The 16,889-nt window shown below is 38.1% G+C and overlaps 1 protein-coding gene across 16 annotated transcripts in view; it reads right to left on the bottom strand.

Annotated features, from left to right (window-relative positions):
• LOC139137831 (kinesin-like protein KIF1A) overlaps window positions 1–16,889 on the bottom strand; it is a 668,091-nt gene that overhangs the window by 246,961 nt on the left and 404,241 nt on the right. For all 16 annotated transcript variants that reach the window (XM_070706099.1, XM_070706106.1, XM_070706100.1 and 13 more), the window contains 2 exons: window positions 15,394–15,545; window positions 10,717–10,822 (listed from right to left, as the gene is read on the bottom strand). In XM_070706099.1, coding sequence (XP_070562200.1) covers window positions 10,717–10,822; window positions 15,394–15,545 — 258 coding nt within the window. The remainder of the gene's footprint in view (window positions 1–10,716; window positions 10,823–15,393; window positions 15,546–16,889) is intronic.

Genomic DNA, 16,889 nt, shown 5'->3' with positions numbered 1-16,889 from the left:
CACGTGACATTTTTTCAAAAAAATTGTATTGCTAAGTTATCCCTACATACCAAAATCAGACCTCTAGCTCTATTGGCTCGCTCAAAATTAGATATGTGCATAATTAATGAGGAACAATATGTGGCGTCATAAGGTGTCCCATCATACCAAATATGAAGGGTGTAGCACTTGTGGTTACTGAGTTTTGGACAAATATGTATATTTGAGGTCAAGGTCACCGAGGTCACGTGACATTTTGTCAAAATAATTGTATTGCTAAGTTATCCCTATATACCAAAAATCAGACCTCTAGCTCTATTGGCTCGCTCAAAATTAGATATGTGCATAATTAATGAGGTACAATATGTGGCGTCATAAGGTGTCCCATCACACCAAATATGAAGGGTGTAGCACTTGTGGTTACTGAGTTATGGACAAATATGTATATTTGAGGTCAAAGGTCACTGAGGTCACATGACATTTTGTCAAAAAAATTGTATTGCTAAGTTATCCCTATATACCAAAAATCAGACCTCTAGCTATATTGGCTCGCTCAAAATTAGATATGTGCATAATTAATGAGGAACAATATGTGGCATCATAAGGTGTCCCATCATACCAAATATGAAGGGTGTAGCACTTGTGGTTACTGAGTTTTGGACAAATATGTATATTAGAGGTCAAAGGTCACCGAGGTCACGTGACATTTTGTCAAAATAATTGTATTGCTAAGTTATCCCTATATACCAAAAATCAGACCTCTAGCTCTATTGGCTTGCTCAAAATTAGATATGTGCATAATTAATGAGGTACAATATGTGGCGTCATAAGGTGTCCCATCATACCAAATATGAAGGGTGTAGCACTTGTTGTTACTGAGTTATGGACAAATATGTATATTTGAGGTCAAAGGTCACCGAGGTCACGTGACATTTTGTCAAAATAATTATATTGCTAAGTTATCCCTATATACCAAAAATCAGACCTCTAGCTCTATTGGCTCGCTCAAAATTAGATATGTGCATAATTAATGAGGAACAATATGTGGCGCCATAAGGTGTCCCATCATACCAAATATGAAGGGTGTAGCACTTGTGGTTACTGCGTTTTGGACAAATATGTATATTTGAGGTCAAAGGTCACCAAGGTCACGTGACATTTTGTCAAAATATTTGTTTTGCTAAGTTATCCCTATATACCAAAAATCAGACCTCTAGCTCTATTGGCTCGCTCAAAATTAGATATGTGCATAATTAATGAGGAACAATATGTGGCGTCATAAGGTGTCCCATCATACCAAATATGAAGGGTGTAGCACTTGTGGTTACTGAGTTATGGACAAATATGTATATTTGAGGTCAAGGTCACTGAGGTCACATGACATTTTGTCAAAAAAATTGTATTGCTAAGTTATCCCTATATACCAAAAATCAGACCTCTAGCTCTATTAGCTCGCTAAAAATTAGATATGTGCATAATTAATGAGGAACAATATGTGGCGTCATAAGGTGTCCCATCATACCAAATATGAAGGGTGTAGCACTTGTGGTTACTGCGTTTTGGACAAATATGTATATTTGAGGTCAAAGGTCACCAAGGTCACGTGACACTTTGTCAAAATATTGTATTCAGTCTGCACGATAACCCGGCTTTTGAGGTGTGGCCGGTACCAGCGATTTGATTGGGTATTGGAGGGTGATTGGCATGTGCGACATCATATCAGAAACCATTTTCTTCATGGGTGGGTTCACCCACTAAGCTGTACATAGCAATTAATATTCGTTATCATACGAAGATATTCTACAATAATTTGATATTGTTTGTAATTTATTCAATAATAATAATTATTTTCTTGATGATTTGAAAACGTTGACAACCTCAATATGCACGTGTTCTATGACAGTTAAATTTCCCACCCTGTGCATAAATGGTTGACACTTCGACGAGAGCTGACCGATGTCGATGCTATAACATCAAAACAGAAGAACAGAAACTCACATGGTTCTTAAAGTTACGGATCAAATTTAAAGCTAATTATCTTTCTACGGTAGAAATGAAGATGGGTACAAAAATGGCTTTCCTAGAATAAACCTAGATTGAAAGGTCTAAATGTCGCGATCACATGAACTTCCCGACCGGTCCAACTACCCGTCGACTAGCGACTGCCGTACTGACTGTCAAGATTCGATGTCTAAACATCAAAGAGCTGCTGTGTACCAGACCCCAAAGAGTACTACCATATTTATAGAAAGCTACAAAATATGCGTCTGTTTTTACTCACAATGACTCAATCCTGTCTCAGAGCTGTTGTCATCAATATATATTTGGAGCGCAAATTTCCTGACGGGCAGTGTTTGGATGCCGGATACGATCATCGTTGTATGGACAATACCATCAATGATCGTTGACACTCGATGAAAAATCGACGGCTGGGACTATTATTTTGTTTGGTTTCATAGAGAGTAATAGGCTCTGGTACAGAGAATCCGACTGATTACAGATATTAGAAGGTAAAGTTCCTGTCGGGCAGTGACGGGCAGCAGTATGACCCCTTCTCATCGAACGCTTGAAACACTGCCTGCGATCGCAGACCAGTTGCATCGACAGAAATTTTAGTTGTCAGGATTTTTTTTCAACAAATACGGGCTACCACAAGTTTACCTCTGAATGCAGTTGTAATTAGCAACCTCTACTACATTAATAAAGAAAATGAGCTCATACGCCGACGAGTTCTTCCGTATTGTGCAAGTTCCGTGCGTTTCGAGTGTCTCGCCAGTGAGTCAAGCATTCATGAGCGAATAATACACGACAGCTCATTATGCATGACCTCATTATGTCTAGACTCTAAACCAATAGGCACAGCTCTGAGATGTCATATGATACTATTCATGAGCATTTGTTTACAACATATGCGATTTTCGCGCCACGACGTTAGCCTTGGTTTTCTTGATTATTTACGCCTATTTTACCTTATTAAGGCATAGCTGATGAGTCATACCTTGAGGGCAATAATAATCGGCTAATCTGCATTCAGAAAGTGGTAAGGGATTGGCTAGTACCGCGCTTCGCGCCCTAATGACTGGAATTTGACGTGTGTCAATCAATAGTTTTCACTGAAAGTTACTCAAAATCGTGTCAATCAGAGCAATTACCGACGAAGGGGCAAGCCCCGATGAGTAACATGAATTTGTATGTTGCCAGGAGTAAACCATTGCCGATTGGAGAGGTTTGCATTCCTCTGACGGTACTTACGTTGGAACATAATCGGCTTGAAAATTTAGGGTTTTTCATTGTTTCGCTCAAAAGTTTACAGTGCTGAGAACGCATTTTAACGAACAACAGTAAAAATTAATCATTTTTAAATAATGAGTAATACCTCAAGGCCTTATTTTTCGTACTAAATTGTCTACATGATTTTTAGACCAAAAATTACAAAGTTTCAAAGAGAGGTCCTGTCAACCCCACAGAAAATGTACCCTCCATATCTTCGTGCAGTGAGGTCACCAGCCGAGCGAGCGGGACTCTAGCACCCGTTTACAGTATTGTGGAAGCTATGCCAAAATTGACACTTGCAGCCTTTTTCAAGCAGCGTCGTCCTCAACAGCAGGATTATGCCACAAAATTGACAAAATTTTCATATTTTGCCTATATTCACACACGTGAATTCGCTCCATTTCAGCCGACGATCGCGTGCCTAGTGGCCCAGATGATTTTATTTTACGTTTATATTGACAATGGGGTACGTTTAATCGGCATAGTTTGGCGATTGACTCTTTAGACCAAAAATTACAAGTTTTGAAAGTTGAGTTCGTTCAAAATCAAGTAATTTTAGCTACCCGATCGGAAAGTGATAAAATTATATTTTAAAATATGTATATTGCCAAAAAATTTGTCGACAATATTCTTCAGACCTATAGCCGACACTTACCATCTCAAAAACAGTAAAAATATACCTTACTTTATGAGAAAACCGCATCTTTATTTTGGGGATATTGCTGGCTTTTGTTTTCTTTTAATGACGCCACTGAAAGACGCCATTTTTGCCGATATTACCCGTCATGCAATGGTACCGGAAAAGCCCGGTCGTCGTGCAGACTGATTGCTAAGTTATCCATATATACCAAAAATCAGACCTCTAGCTCTATTGGCTTGCTCAAAATTAGATATGCACATAATTAATGAGGTACAATATGTGGCATCATAGGGTGTCCCATCATACCATTTATGAAAGGTTTAGCACTTGTGGTTACCGAGTTATGGACAAATATGTATATTTTAGGTCAAAGGTCACGTGACATTTTGTCAAAGCGTCTGAGATATCTGCGTGAACGGATGGACTCACATGGATGGACTAACGGACTGACATGACCCAATCTATGAGCCCCCTGGACTTTATCTGTGGGGACTAAAAACTGTGTCACTGCATCCTTTTTGCAATATGAATACGATGAGAAACTAAATTTTTATTTTTCTTGGCCTTATACATGGGAGTCTATGGACTGCCTTATACATGGGAGTCTATGGACTGCCTTATACATGGGAGTCTATGGACTGCCTTATACATGGGAGTCTATGGACTTCCTTATACATGGGAGTCTATGGACTGCCTTATACATGGGAGTCTATGGACTGCCTTAAACATGGGAGTCTATGATGGACTGCCTTATACATGGGAGTCTATGGAGGTGAAAACTAAAAAGTCCTCTAACACAGCCAAATTTGATCGCATTGTAAAACAAATCAACATGCATCTGTATGAGGTAGAGTACTATCCTTTTACCAAGTTTGAACGAAATCGCTCCAGGCGTCTCTGAGATATCTGCATGGACGAAAAAAGTCATAAAATATGCAAATGAGCAATTAATTAATAAGCCACACCCACCAAAATCTAATCAGATCTAAGTCTCATCATGATAATACCAAATACCAAATTGCATGACATTGGACCTAAGGGTTCTTAAGTTATGAGTGGAACAAAATCTGTCTACGGACGGACGGACGGACGGACGGACAGACGGATGGACAGACGGACGGACAGACGGACGGACGGACGGACAGACGGACACACACACAGACATTGTGGCGACATAGGACACCTTTGGTGCTTTGCACCACGGTGTCCAAAAATTAGAAGGCCAATACCCTTGCAAACATCCGATCCAAATTTAGAGAGCAATAAGGTCGGCGGTTTCAGAGGAGAATAATTTTTACTGAAAATTGAGGAAAATAACAAAAATTCAAGATACCTTCATGATATACATAAAACTGTATAATAAGGTGACCTGAGGTACCTGCACATTAATTTTCATGGCAATCAAAACAGCAGTTCTTGGGTTAATAATTTTTTACCATTTTCACATTTTTAAGCTCATTTGCATAATTTGAGCAATGCAGACTTCATTTGAGCAAAATCCCATCTTTAGCCCAGGATGCATCCACACACCAAATACCAAGCTAAAAAGTGCAGCAGTTGGCGAGTTTTTGATGTTGACGGATATACTATATGTACACACACAAATACATGCATACATACACATACACACATACATACAGACGCCTGCAACTTCAGCTGATATGATAACCTCACATTGGTATACCAAATGTGAGCTGAAAAAGAAATCAGGTACAAAGACCTATCTGTGACTGATGCCCATACTGGATTGTACTGTTACACTCTTTTTCATCTATCATCGAACGCTCAACTTCATGTGAATATTGATACATCTCATGAATTCATCAGTGTGTTTCCGTTGAAACTTCATGAGTTGATGAGGAACTTCTTAAGAAGTTCCAGATGCTGGCGCGACAAGTTTATGTAAACATAGATACTTTGTAGCTGACTGTGAACAGTATCTGCTGTAAGTACGAGAGAACAGGCTCCCTGAACGCAGCCGGTGATAGACCAGAGCGAGAACGCACCAGAGTTATGGACAACGTTCTCCAACATATCGAGTTCTACAAAAGGCGGCAGCCAAGTATTTACTTACACGAAATCAGAAGAAAACTTCTTGATAATTAAAACATGCCATCGCTGGCGACAATCCACCGAGCGATAACCAAATACCTGAGCATGAGTCGAAAGAAAATATCAAGTCTTGCCGACGAATCAATGACTCCAGCTATCGAACAATATACACTGGAATTCATAGAAACTGTTTCTGACTACAATATAAATCAAATTCATTGGTTTGATGAGTCTTCTGTGATCCGAACTTCAGGCAATCGTCGTTTTGGACACGCAGAAATCGGAACACCGGCAGTTGAAATGCAACGGCATGCATCGAATGCTACATAGACGATCAACCTCCTTGTCAATGCTACGGGTGTGGATCATTCCGATGTGATCGTTGGACCATCAAACGGGTTGGAGTTATTGAACTTTTCGATGAGGCTATTCAAGTTAAGGGTAATTTTGGAAATCTGTGTTTGGCCGTCGGTGACTGTGTGATTATGGTTTCCACCACTCGCGATGTGTTTAACAAAATCCCAATGACTATTGCATGAGAAAGGGTTCGACTGATTTACCACCCATTTCAACGCTTGCAATGCCATGTTTCAACTATGTAAAGAGTGAGCTTAGATCTAATCAAGATTTTGCTTACAGGTTCACTGAACTACATGTAGCGACCGCTTATGCCATAGCAAACATTACTCCCAGTGCTTGTTGTTTCTTTGTGAAAGAAAGTGGTTTCATTTGGACCATCATTCATAATCGTCACGATAAGTTATGCATATACATTTGTGCCGGCGTGAGGAAATGAACCAGCGCGATGTTGACTTTCAAAATGAACAAGCGCGATGTTGACTCTCAAAATTAAAGTTTTGAATACAATTCTTGTTTGTCTCTTGAAATGTGAATCTTAGTTTCCAATTTCACACATTTTAAAGCATTTCTCTGTTGGCCAGGACTCTGCACACATAGACTCTCGCCAGTCGCTTGGTCTCGCGTATTGGCGCGTCACTTCAGGTATTTGCTTGTACAAGCCTTCGGCATTCAACCTCGCGCCTTCGGCGCTCGATCGCCTATGTTGGATTGCTACCACACTAATAATAAAGTGTCTCCGGTCAAAAGAATGCACACGGGACTGATCGACAGTCTACTGCACACAGTGCAGAGCATGATATTTACTATTCTTTCAACATGGCTAAAAATAGCAGTAGAACTGGACTTGAAGTTGACATTTGTTGATCGTGAACAAGAGATTTCTGATAGTATTGGAAGTGAACATTATAATAAACACATATTCCGATGACATTTTCAGGTACAACACTCATTGGTACCATGTACAAACCATAGATTGTCTATGTACAAACCAACGAAGTCTAAAGCATCGAGCGTTCCCGCGACCACTTTGCATTCTATGTAAGCGAAAATAAATGTGGCGCACCCATGTTGTGTGCCCCGGCAAGTTTTATTTGTTGGCGACGTTTTGTCTAGTCTTGTGAGTTTGTAGCTATTTTTTTTTTATTACACTGAAAAACAGGAAACACACTGATGAATTCATGAGATGTATCAACATTCACATGAAGTTGAGCATTCGATGATAGATGAAAAAGTGTGTAACATATTGACATTAGTATGAATGGCAGAGGGTTATGTCCTTGTGCTAATTTGGACAGAATAGGGTATGTCCTGTACTGGCTTTTGAAATGTTACAATTCAACTGATATGCAAGAAACTGGTCAGGCATTTCTGAGTCTTGCTCTTGATTAAAAAAAATCAGAAAGTCAGGTGTGACCCAAAAATGACCCAACTACAGAGGAGACTTACAATAAATAGCTATCGATACTGCTAAGTGCCTTTCTTGACCGTTAAATCTTTGTATGATAAACATTTGCAACAAGTGTCATTATAGCTTTATTGCAGTCATTCAGGATATAGATCACTTATTACAAACATTCATTCCCTGTTTAGAGATCCATCTTTACGACAGAAAACAATAGGGTTAGTCCATATCATGGTGGTGAAACTATATACAGCCAATCTGGACTGCCACCCAAATTATGAAAACGTAATTAAATAAGTCAATTAGTAATTAATCGACAGGATGTTGTTAAATGTCATTGCTTTCTAGTAAAACCCTGAAATCAACATCTGTACCAAATGTTATCAAATTTGCTGCGGTATTTCAAGATTTACCACTCTAATAAATTAGCAACTATTGACAATTCAAGATACTTCTTGACGTCTTTGCATGCTTCCCAGTTTAACATCTGTACCAGGTTTCATCGAATTTGATGCAGTGTTTATGGATATAAAATACTAATAAGGAACATTCATTAAATATGCAAATTAGTAGTTAAGGGATAAGAATGGTGCTTAATATTTTAGCGATCTGTAATAACACTGTAAGATCAATATCTGTACCATATTTCATCAAATTTAACACAATATTTGCAGACAAATCACACTAATCATAGAAATTAATTAAATATGCAAATAAGCATTTAATTGACCCGATACTGCTAAATCATGTCTCGCTCTACGTATTTTCTGGTACCCACTGTCAAAAATTCTCTCCCGCCCACTGAAGATAGTGAAACTTCTTCCCCACCCACAGTAAATATTGATTTTTTTCTCCCCGCCTGCTGATTAGTTTTGAAATTTGACCGCCCGCTGAAAAACTGTGCACAAACACCTTTTTGAACGAACAGCTTAGTTTGCGGCACCTGATACATGCTTCGTTGTCTGTTTTGTTCATCCACTAGTACAGAAATTTGAGAGAAAGTTGTGAGAAATGGACACTTTCTCGCTTTATTGCAAGAAGTAAGCGAGAATAAATACTTTCTTGCAATCAAACTGCGAGAACTGTGCTTTCTTGCTCTGCATTTGTGAGAAATTCAATTCTGGCAATCAACCAACAATACATTAGTTTTCTCGCTCAGCATCTGTGAGAAATTAAATGCTCCCAATCAGCCAGTGAGAACTTACTTTTTCTGCTATGAAAGACATGGTTTATTTTTGTGAAATGCTTATATAGAAGAATTGATAAGCCATTCTTGAGATAACGCGCCAACACACAGACGGACAGACAGATACAGAGACACATATCACTGGGACATTAGTGCGCATGTGTGAACACATGAGCTAAAATGGGGTTTGTCTATACAATGGTGTCGAAAACATAAAGCCAAGCTAGGATGTCACCCTAATTTCAAAAGGTCATTTAATAAGTCAATCAGTAATTAATGACAGAATGTAAATCTTTTGCATCCTCTTATAATACTGTGAGATAGTCTTATGTACCATATTTCAGAAAACTTGATGCAGTGCTTTTGGACATTAATCAATTAAATATGCAAATTAGCATTTAATTGAACGAGACCACAAAATGTCATTGCACTGCAAGATCAGCATCTCCACTGAGTTTCATCAATTTGCTCTGGTTTTACTGGACATATCATTCTTATTACGAAAGTTTACTAAGATACATCTTTACCATGTGTTGTCAAATTTGATGCAGTTTGTTTTGACAAGTCACACAAATAAGGAAATTTCAGTAAATATGCAAATTAGAAATTAATTAACATATACATACTATATGAGCTTAAGTTATGCACCATGATTCATCAAATTTGATGAAACATTTCTTGACATATCAGCCTAATGGTGAAAATTTATTGATATGCAAATTAGCAATTTAGTGAAATAATGGAGCTAAAAGTTTTTGCACCCTACCACACTATGAGATCAACATTTTTTCCATGTTTCATCAAAATTGGTGAAGTATTTCTGGACAAATCATCCTTATTATGAAAAGTCGTTATATATGCAAATCAGCAATAAATTGAGATGATAATGCACATGCAACACCTAAAACAATAAATGTGCATATGTATGCCATAGTGTATTATCTTTGTACCAAGTTTTAAAGGAATTGGCTCAGGCATGTCTGAGATATCTAGGTGGAAGGATAGATGAACGGAGATGAACGGATTGATGTACAGATGCAGGAACCCAAACCACATGTCCCCTGGACTTCATCCACAGGGACTAGTTAATATATAAGCTTTACACTATTGACAGCAAACTATTCCTTCACATTATCCTCGTAATTTTTGAAACAACAATGAGATAATTGTCCAAGATAAAGTTCCTATATACAGTGCTCTACTTTGAATAACATGTATAGATAACTTTAAAGCCACAATAGCTGCAAATGTGTAATGAACCGATCAGTGTTTCTGAGTAGTTTTCTTTGAATAACACCCATCAAAGAATGGAATAGTGTACAACACTATCTTAAGTGTCCAAAGTGGCATGCAAATTCAAGACTTTTGACATCATTTTAGATTTCTTGCCATTTTCAAAACCTAATCATGAGACAGGGAAAATAAATATTACAGCAACAAAATGTCAGCTATCGTGTGTTGTACATTCACATAAATGGCATCGTGCTTGTTTCTTGGATGATCTTGATGTGTATATGCAGGAAATATTGAATTTGTTGTACTTTTCTGTGGGGCACCATTTTACGAGTGCGACACCTGTTTATCATTTAATCTCTTAAAGTATGCAGGCATGGTCAAAATCAGCAAGCAGTGATAAGTCTATACACGTTATTCAGTTAGCATATTTACAAGAACCAACTTTGGTTTGAAAATAAAAGCATGAAAATAATGCATTTAATTCGCAGCTATTGTGGCTTCAAGGCGTTGATAGATTTCTGTCTTCCAGGGATAGTTCTCTTCTCAGGAGCAAAATACTGAATTAAAATATTGAGTAAACAACTATACCTGTCATCACCAAGCTGTGGTGTAAATCTTGCAGGTAGTAAATTCAGAGACAACACTGATAATTCACTGTCTGGTTCATTCACTTCCACAGTAGTGCGTATGCGACCTGCATTGGAACAATAAGTTTCATTCAGTCTCAATATCTAAGGATAATTATCAAGATATGCTATGGCTGGTATAATGCTTTACTTTCAAATCAAGGTCAATCAAACTAAATGGTCTCAACAATACCATATTGGATCACAGACACTAGAAGCAAGAGGGACATGTAACTGACAGTATTGCAAACTCTAAAATTCCCCAGGAAAAATGATCCCTTATTCTTCATTGGCATTTAAAATCATTTGGATTTTAAATTTTAAATATTTCATTAACAAACTAGATCATCAAGTGACAAATTGGTTGTGTCTGCAGCTCGATTGATATTTTACTAAAACATAGGGCCAATATCACTGAAGCTACTATAGACATGGAATAAAAATTGAGTATTTCCTGTTTGTATGAAATTATCTCACTATTAAAGATCATCCTAGGGACCTGTATACCATATATTAAAGCTGTCTGACCAGCGATTTTGAAAAAACAAGCAACCTAACAGTTGACAGAGCTTCGCTGTGTCATGTAGAGAATAACTTTTTGTGATACGTATCGATGAAAAAGGTGGATATCTTTGATAGCTCATTTCAGGATTAGATGGTCTGCCCAAAATGGCAAAATTAGCTGCCAAAATTGTCACAATCGAAGATTGCATCATAATTTCAATATATTATATTAAGATAAACCCTAGGAATATGTATATTTAATATCAAAGCTATCAGATGAGTAACATTTGAGAAACAAAGATTTTGACCAAAAATGGCAAAAATTGAGCCAAAAATGGCAAAAAATGACCCAGAAATACAAAAATACCGTCAAGGGCACTATGTGCTCACATTCGGTTTGAATTGGTCCATTCAAGAAATATTTAAACCAGGAAAAACAAGAATGACAAAAGCAAAGAGCTGATGTATAGCCAACCCTGTGCCAGTTCAAGACTAAGGACAATATGTACAGAGTCAGGAACAGACCCTGAAGACCGCACAGAACGCTGCACGCAAGAATGTCGAGACCAAACAGGAGAGGAGGAAGCACAATTATGACCTCAGGGTTCACACTAAAGCGTATGACCTTGGAGACTGTGCCTGATAGCATCCAAAAACATCAGAAGGCTGGTATAAAAACCAAGTCATCATTGATGACACAGTCCCCACTTGTTGAATGAGTACTTTGATAACAAGTCTTTGGAGAGGATAGAGTCCTGTTCATTAATTGGTTTTGTGATTTACCCTTTTCCTGCCAAGTCGGTGAAAATCCGCTCCGAATTCGGTGTAGCCAGAATCTAAGCACTGGTGACCGTTACCAACTCGGAGGAAATCGGGCCCATTTCGGGTACCCCCTTTCCTGCCAAGTTGTCCGATGTATTCAGCTGGGCTTCAGCTCTCCAAGTTCAAGCCAGGCAACGTCCTTCACCGCCTTGGCAATGCCATTCAATGGATGTGGTTTTTGACGTTTTATTTATTCCATCGTCCGAAGTATTGGCTCTGATTTGCAGGCAAATGTATCCTCTTGCCGACGCATTGGTAACTACGTACGCTGTTTGTGTACGGAGAATTCAAAAGGGGACATGAGGTCAATGCTACGGGGATACCGCCTGCACTTAGTAGGGACTGCTTTTGTTATGCAAACCAGCTAGCTGTACAATGGCCGCCAGGCATGTGGAGACATCGATAGCTAGAACAATGGAAGCATATTGCATTGTACCCGTGCATTGCAAAAGTGAGACTGACGACTTGGGTGTAGTGACTGGTTATCAAACCCGTACCTGACTGAGGACCACTCGATTAAGTCAGTAATGAACGGTAACATTTGTAATCCAACTCCAAAACCAGCTGGCTAAACTACGTGGAGCTGTGCTTCAATGGCTCAGCCATGTCGTTAATACAACGGCAAAAACGTAGTTTTTGTGCTACACTGCCAAGTCGTTGAAGGTACGTATTCAATTGACCCTACCCTGGGGAAACAGGACAGGTTTGCCGGTACTGCTGCACCCCTAGCACGCCAGGGTCTCTGACTAACAGACGAGCCAGGTGATGTTTGTGCCTAGCAGATGTGCGCAATACTGAAGGAGTTTATTTCCCAAAAAATAAGCATGAAACGGCAATAAAATGACACACCCCCAGAGGCAAACAAAGCTGGTGACCTCAATTTTTTCTGCAGTAACCATTGAGCACCTTCCCTTGTCTACGGGCATGTAGAAATTATCAAAGTCTAACACGTATAAGTACGGCTAAAACTACCCTGAAAATGGGTGATTTCTGCCAAAATGCCTGGCAGGATAACGTGCAGGAGAGCCAATCTTTTGCAGGCACATATTATGGGGCCGTTTTCTACTGACTTGGCAGGATAACGGACAAGGGCGCTCGGCAGGAAGAGGGTTAAAGATGAGTTCCGTGGTGGTGAAAACATTAAAACAGTGTTGGCTGCCGCCCTAATTACAATAGGTCATTAAATAGGTCAACTGGTGATAAATCAACAGGATACTGCCAAACAAATTTGCATTTTATTATGACTCTGACAGATTATCACATGTACCACATTTCATACACAATACCGCAAAGTTTCAATGAATTGTATTACAGCACTGTAAGATATCTGTTCACAGTTTAATCAAATTTGATGGGGTGTTTCTGAACAAATCAGTAAATATGTAAATTAACAATTAATTAACATGACACTGCATAGAGTCTCTGTTCAATGTTAAAGCAATGTGACCTCAACATCTGCACCAAGTTTCATGAAATTTGATGAACCGTTTCTCAACACATCAACCTAATTACAAAACTTCATTAAATATGCAAATAATTGACACAATACTACTTCATATCTTTGTATGCCACAACATTAATGGAAGACCAACATCTGTACCATGTTTCATCAAATTTGATACATTTCTAGACATCATAATATATATATATATATATATATATATATATATATATATATATATATATATATATATATATATATATATATATATATATATATATACGAGTTCATCAAATATGCAAATTAGCCATCAATTGACATGATACTGCTTAATGTCTTCACACAATACTACACTACTGAAAGATCAAAATCTGCACCAAGTTTCACCATATTTGATGCGGCATTTCTAGACATAGCCCACTATTTAGGAAAGGTCATTAAATATGCCAATCAGCAATTAATTGACATGATACTTCTATCTACTATGATACTTCTGTCTGATAGCTCAGTAAAAAGCTTTGTGCTTTTCCGATTACTATATGTGTGTGTACTGTGTACTGTGTCTGTGTGTCGTCTGCTCCACACACACCGTGTTGCTCGGTCGTGCACAGAATTGCAACATCTAAGTCGGTTACTGTGACCAACTCTTTTGGGTTGGAAGCAGTGGCCGACTGGTTTTGTGTGAGGCCTAGCAGCTAGGCGATGTTGCCGTGAGTGTGTGGGGGTTCGAATCCCGTTTGGGTTATAGTAAAATTTATATTTCTACATATATATGCCTACTATAACATCACCAAAAGATCAACATCTGTGCAACATATCAAATCTGATGCAGTATTTCTAGACATAGCATACTAATTATGAAAGTTCATCAAATATGCAAATTGGCCATTAATTGACATGATACTGCTTAATGTCTTCACAGAGTATTACAGTACTGAGAGATCATCAAATTTGAAGCAGTGCTTCTGGAGATTGCCAACTTATTAGGAAAGTTCATTAAATACACAAATTAGCAATCATTTTGCATGACACTGCTAAGTGTCTTTGTACACTATTATGAGACAATGGGCTAAAGATCTATTAAGTTTCATTAAATTTGCTGCAGTATTTCTGGACATATCACCCTAATTACAAAAATTCATCAAATATGCAAATTAGCAATTAACTGATGCAATAGTGACATAACTCATTGTGTACTATCAGAGATCTGTGCAACAAACATCTTGACAAAGTTTAATGAAATTAGGTCAGTTGCTCTACAAATAGAGCTTTTTTTCAATATGTCCCTGTCAATGACATAGTCCCCTTTTTTAACCAGATATGAACTGAAAATGCTCACGTGATTCATTTTATATGCATTTATATGCAAATGTGAAAGTTTGCCACATGTTTGCAACTTCATTGAAAGCGTTATGATCAACATAATGAACAATATTCACCACAGATCGATTCTAAAGGTCATTTAGTATTCACATACAATTAGCTGAAATAAAAATAATTAATTTCTTTGAGAACTTTCATTGTATCACCACTTAATATAGGACAGGTAATTGCTTTTGGTCAAGTCCTTCAAGCTATATATGCCAAACTGTGAATATTTATTATTAATTTATTATAAATTAGTTGACATGAAAATGCTAAATGAGTTTCAATATTGTTATAACCTGGTTCAATCATCAATGTACATAGCATGTTTTGTCAACTTTGATCAAGTAAATCCCAGTGTACATCCCTAATTTGGAAAGTTCATCAAATATGTAAATGAGGAATTGGCTGAAATAAAAATGTTAAATGACTTTCAATGATTTTGTATCATTGACCAATACACATGCAATTGGATATGGTGCAATCTTCCATTACGGTCATACTCACCAACTACAAGTTCTTTAACTTCTTTCCAACTTAAATCAGATGAAGATTCATGGATGACTGTGATAGCAAGTCGTCGCTGTATTCCCTGGTGTAGGAGAAAGATTCCACCACATGGCATCTCATCACTATGGTCAACAGCAACGGGTACATACCTAATAAAAGTCACAATCATAACATGACCCAAAACATCTAAAGTTACATTCTACATAATGATCATACATGTATGCCATTGAGAATATTTCATGTTGGCTCAATATTATGTTCAAATTCACAACAGACATACTGTACTTTCTACAGATGAGACTGCTGATTAGCTATGGAAATGCAGCTTGTATGTCAGTTATACATGTAACAACTCACTGTAAAATACACAGTCCCCACTTGGTCAATAAATTTAGAAACCATCGACAGAAATGAAGTAAAATGAAATTGGTCAGAGCATGTACATAAAATGTCTGAGAAAGTATTGACCATATATTGATGTGCATGTCCGCTGTTGATATACTAAGTATGAATGGAATTATGGATGAACTAAATTTGTGCAGTCATTAGGTGATAGATGAGGCTATATATTATGACAGTAGGTACAAAAGGGTCTCAACAAAATGGCTACTTGGCAGCCATATTAGATTGTATCGCAAAGAAATTTGACATGCATGTAATGTCATTATGTGTTGTCCTTGTGGTAAGTTTGAATGAAATTGGTCCAGACATGTGTGAGTGATGGCTTTGCAGAGTTAATTCTAGGATGCACCATTTCACAATTTGCGCAAACAAAATCTCGAATGGCCCTCATTTCAATGTTTGATGCACCACTAAGGGCACAACACTATATGAATGGGTCGATCATGCAGAGTTCACGTAGTTCATACATTCGCGTAAGGGTTCCCCGAAGGTCATCACCTTAGTCATGGTGACAACTTTAATAGAACTTAAAAAGTGAATGGTCCACTCGGACTGCTCACATACAAGATATCCAAAATGGCGGGTAACCGTCAAAGTGAAACTGCGCATGCTCAGAAGTAAATGCTTGACACAATACAAAGCACTGCCATACATTTCGTAACCCACGATCGCTGAAACGGAACTTTTCGCCACCTCTGTGAATGTCAAGAAAATCACCAGTAATCGAATCCTGTAACTCGGGCAAGATTGCCTTCCCGCTCCTAAATCTCTGTTTGAATTAGTGAAGATGTATTCAGCCATTAGGGTGTCACAGGACAAAGGTAAACTGGTAGACTTGGTTCAAGTCGGTGAATTTTCAAAAAATAAAGTGATTTGCAAAAGTTCCCCACGTAGAATTAGGCAGCCCAGGTCATGACTTCCTAGCGATTGAATGCGTTTTTATTGAGTCTGTGCTGTAGTGAATTAGTTTTTGACGGGTGAAACTTCCATGTATCGCATTCTCCCCACTTAACGCGTTCATATCATCCTACTCACACTTTTCACATGAAAACAGAACAAAAATCATTGCATTCAAGGCGTTCACCTAACTC

Source organism: Ptychodera flava, chromosome 7 (assembly GCF_041260155.1).
Source record: "Ptychodera flava strain L36383 chromosome 7, AS_Pfla_20210202, whole genome shotgun sequence".
NCBI classification, from domain to species: domain Eukaryota; kingdom Metazoa; phylum Hemichordata; class Enteropneusta; family Ptychoderidae; genus Ptychodera; species Ptychodera flava.
The sequence above is the reverse complement of the archived record's forward strand: the minus strand, read 5'-3'. Positions and strand labels throughout refer to the sequence as shown.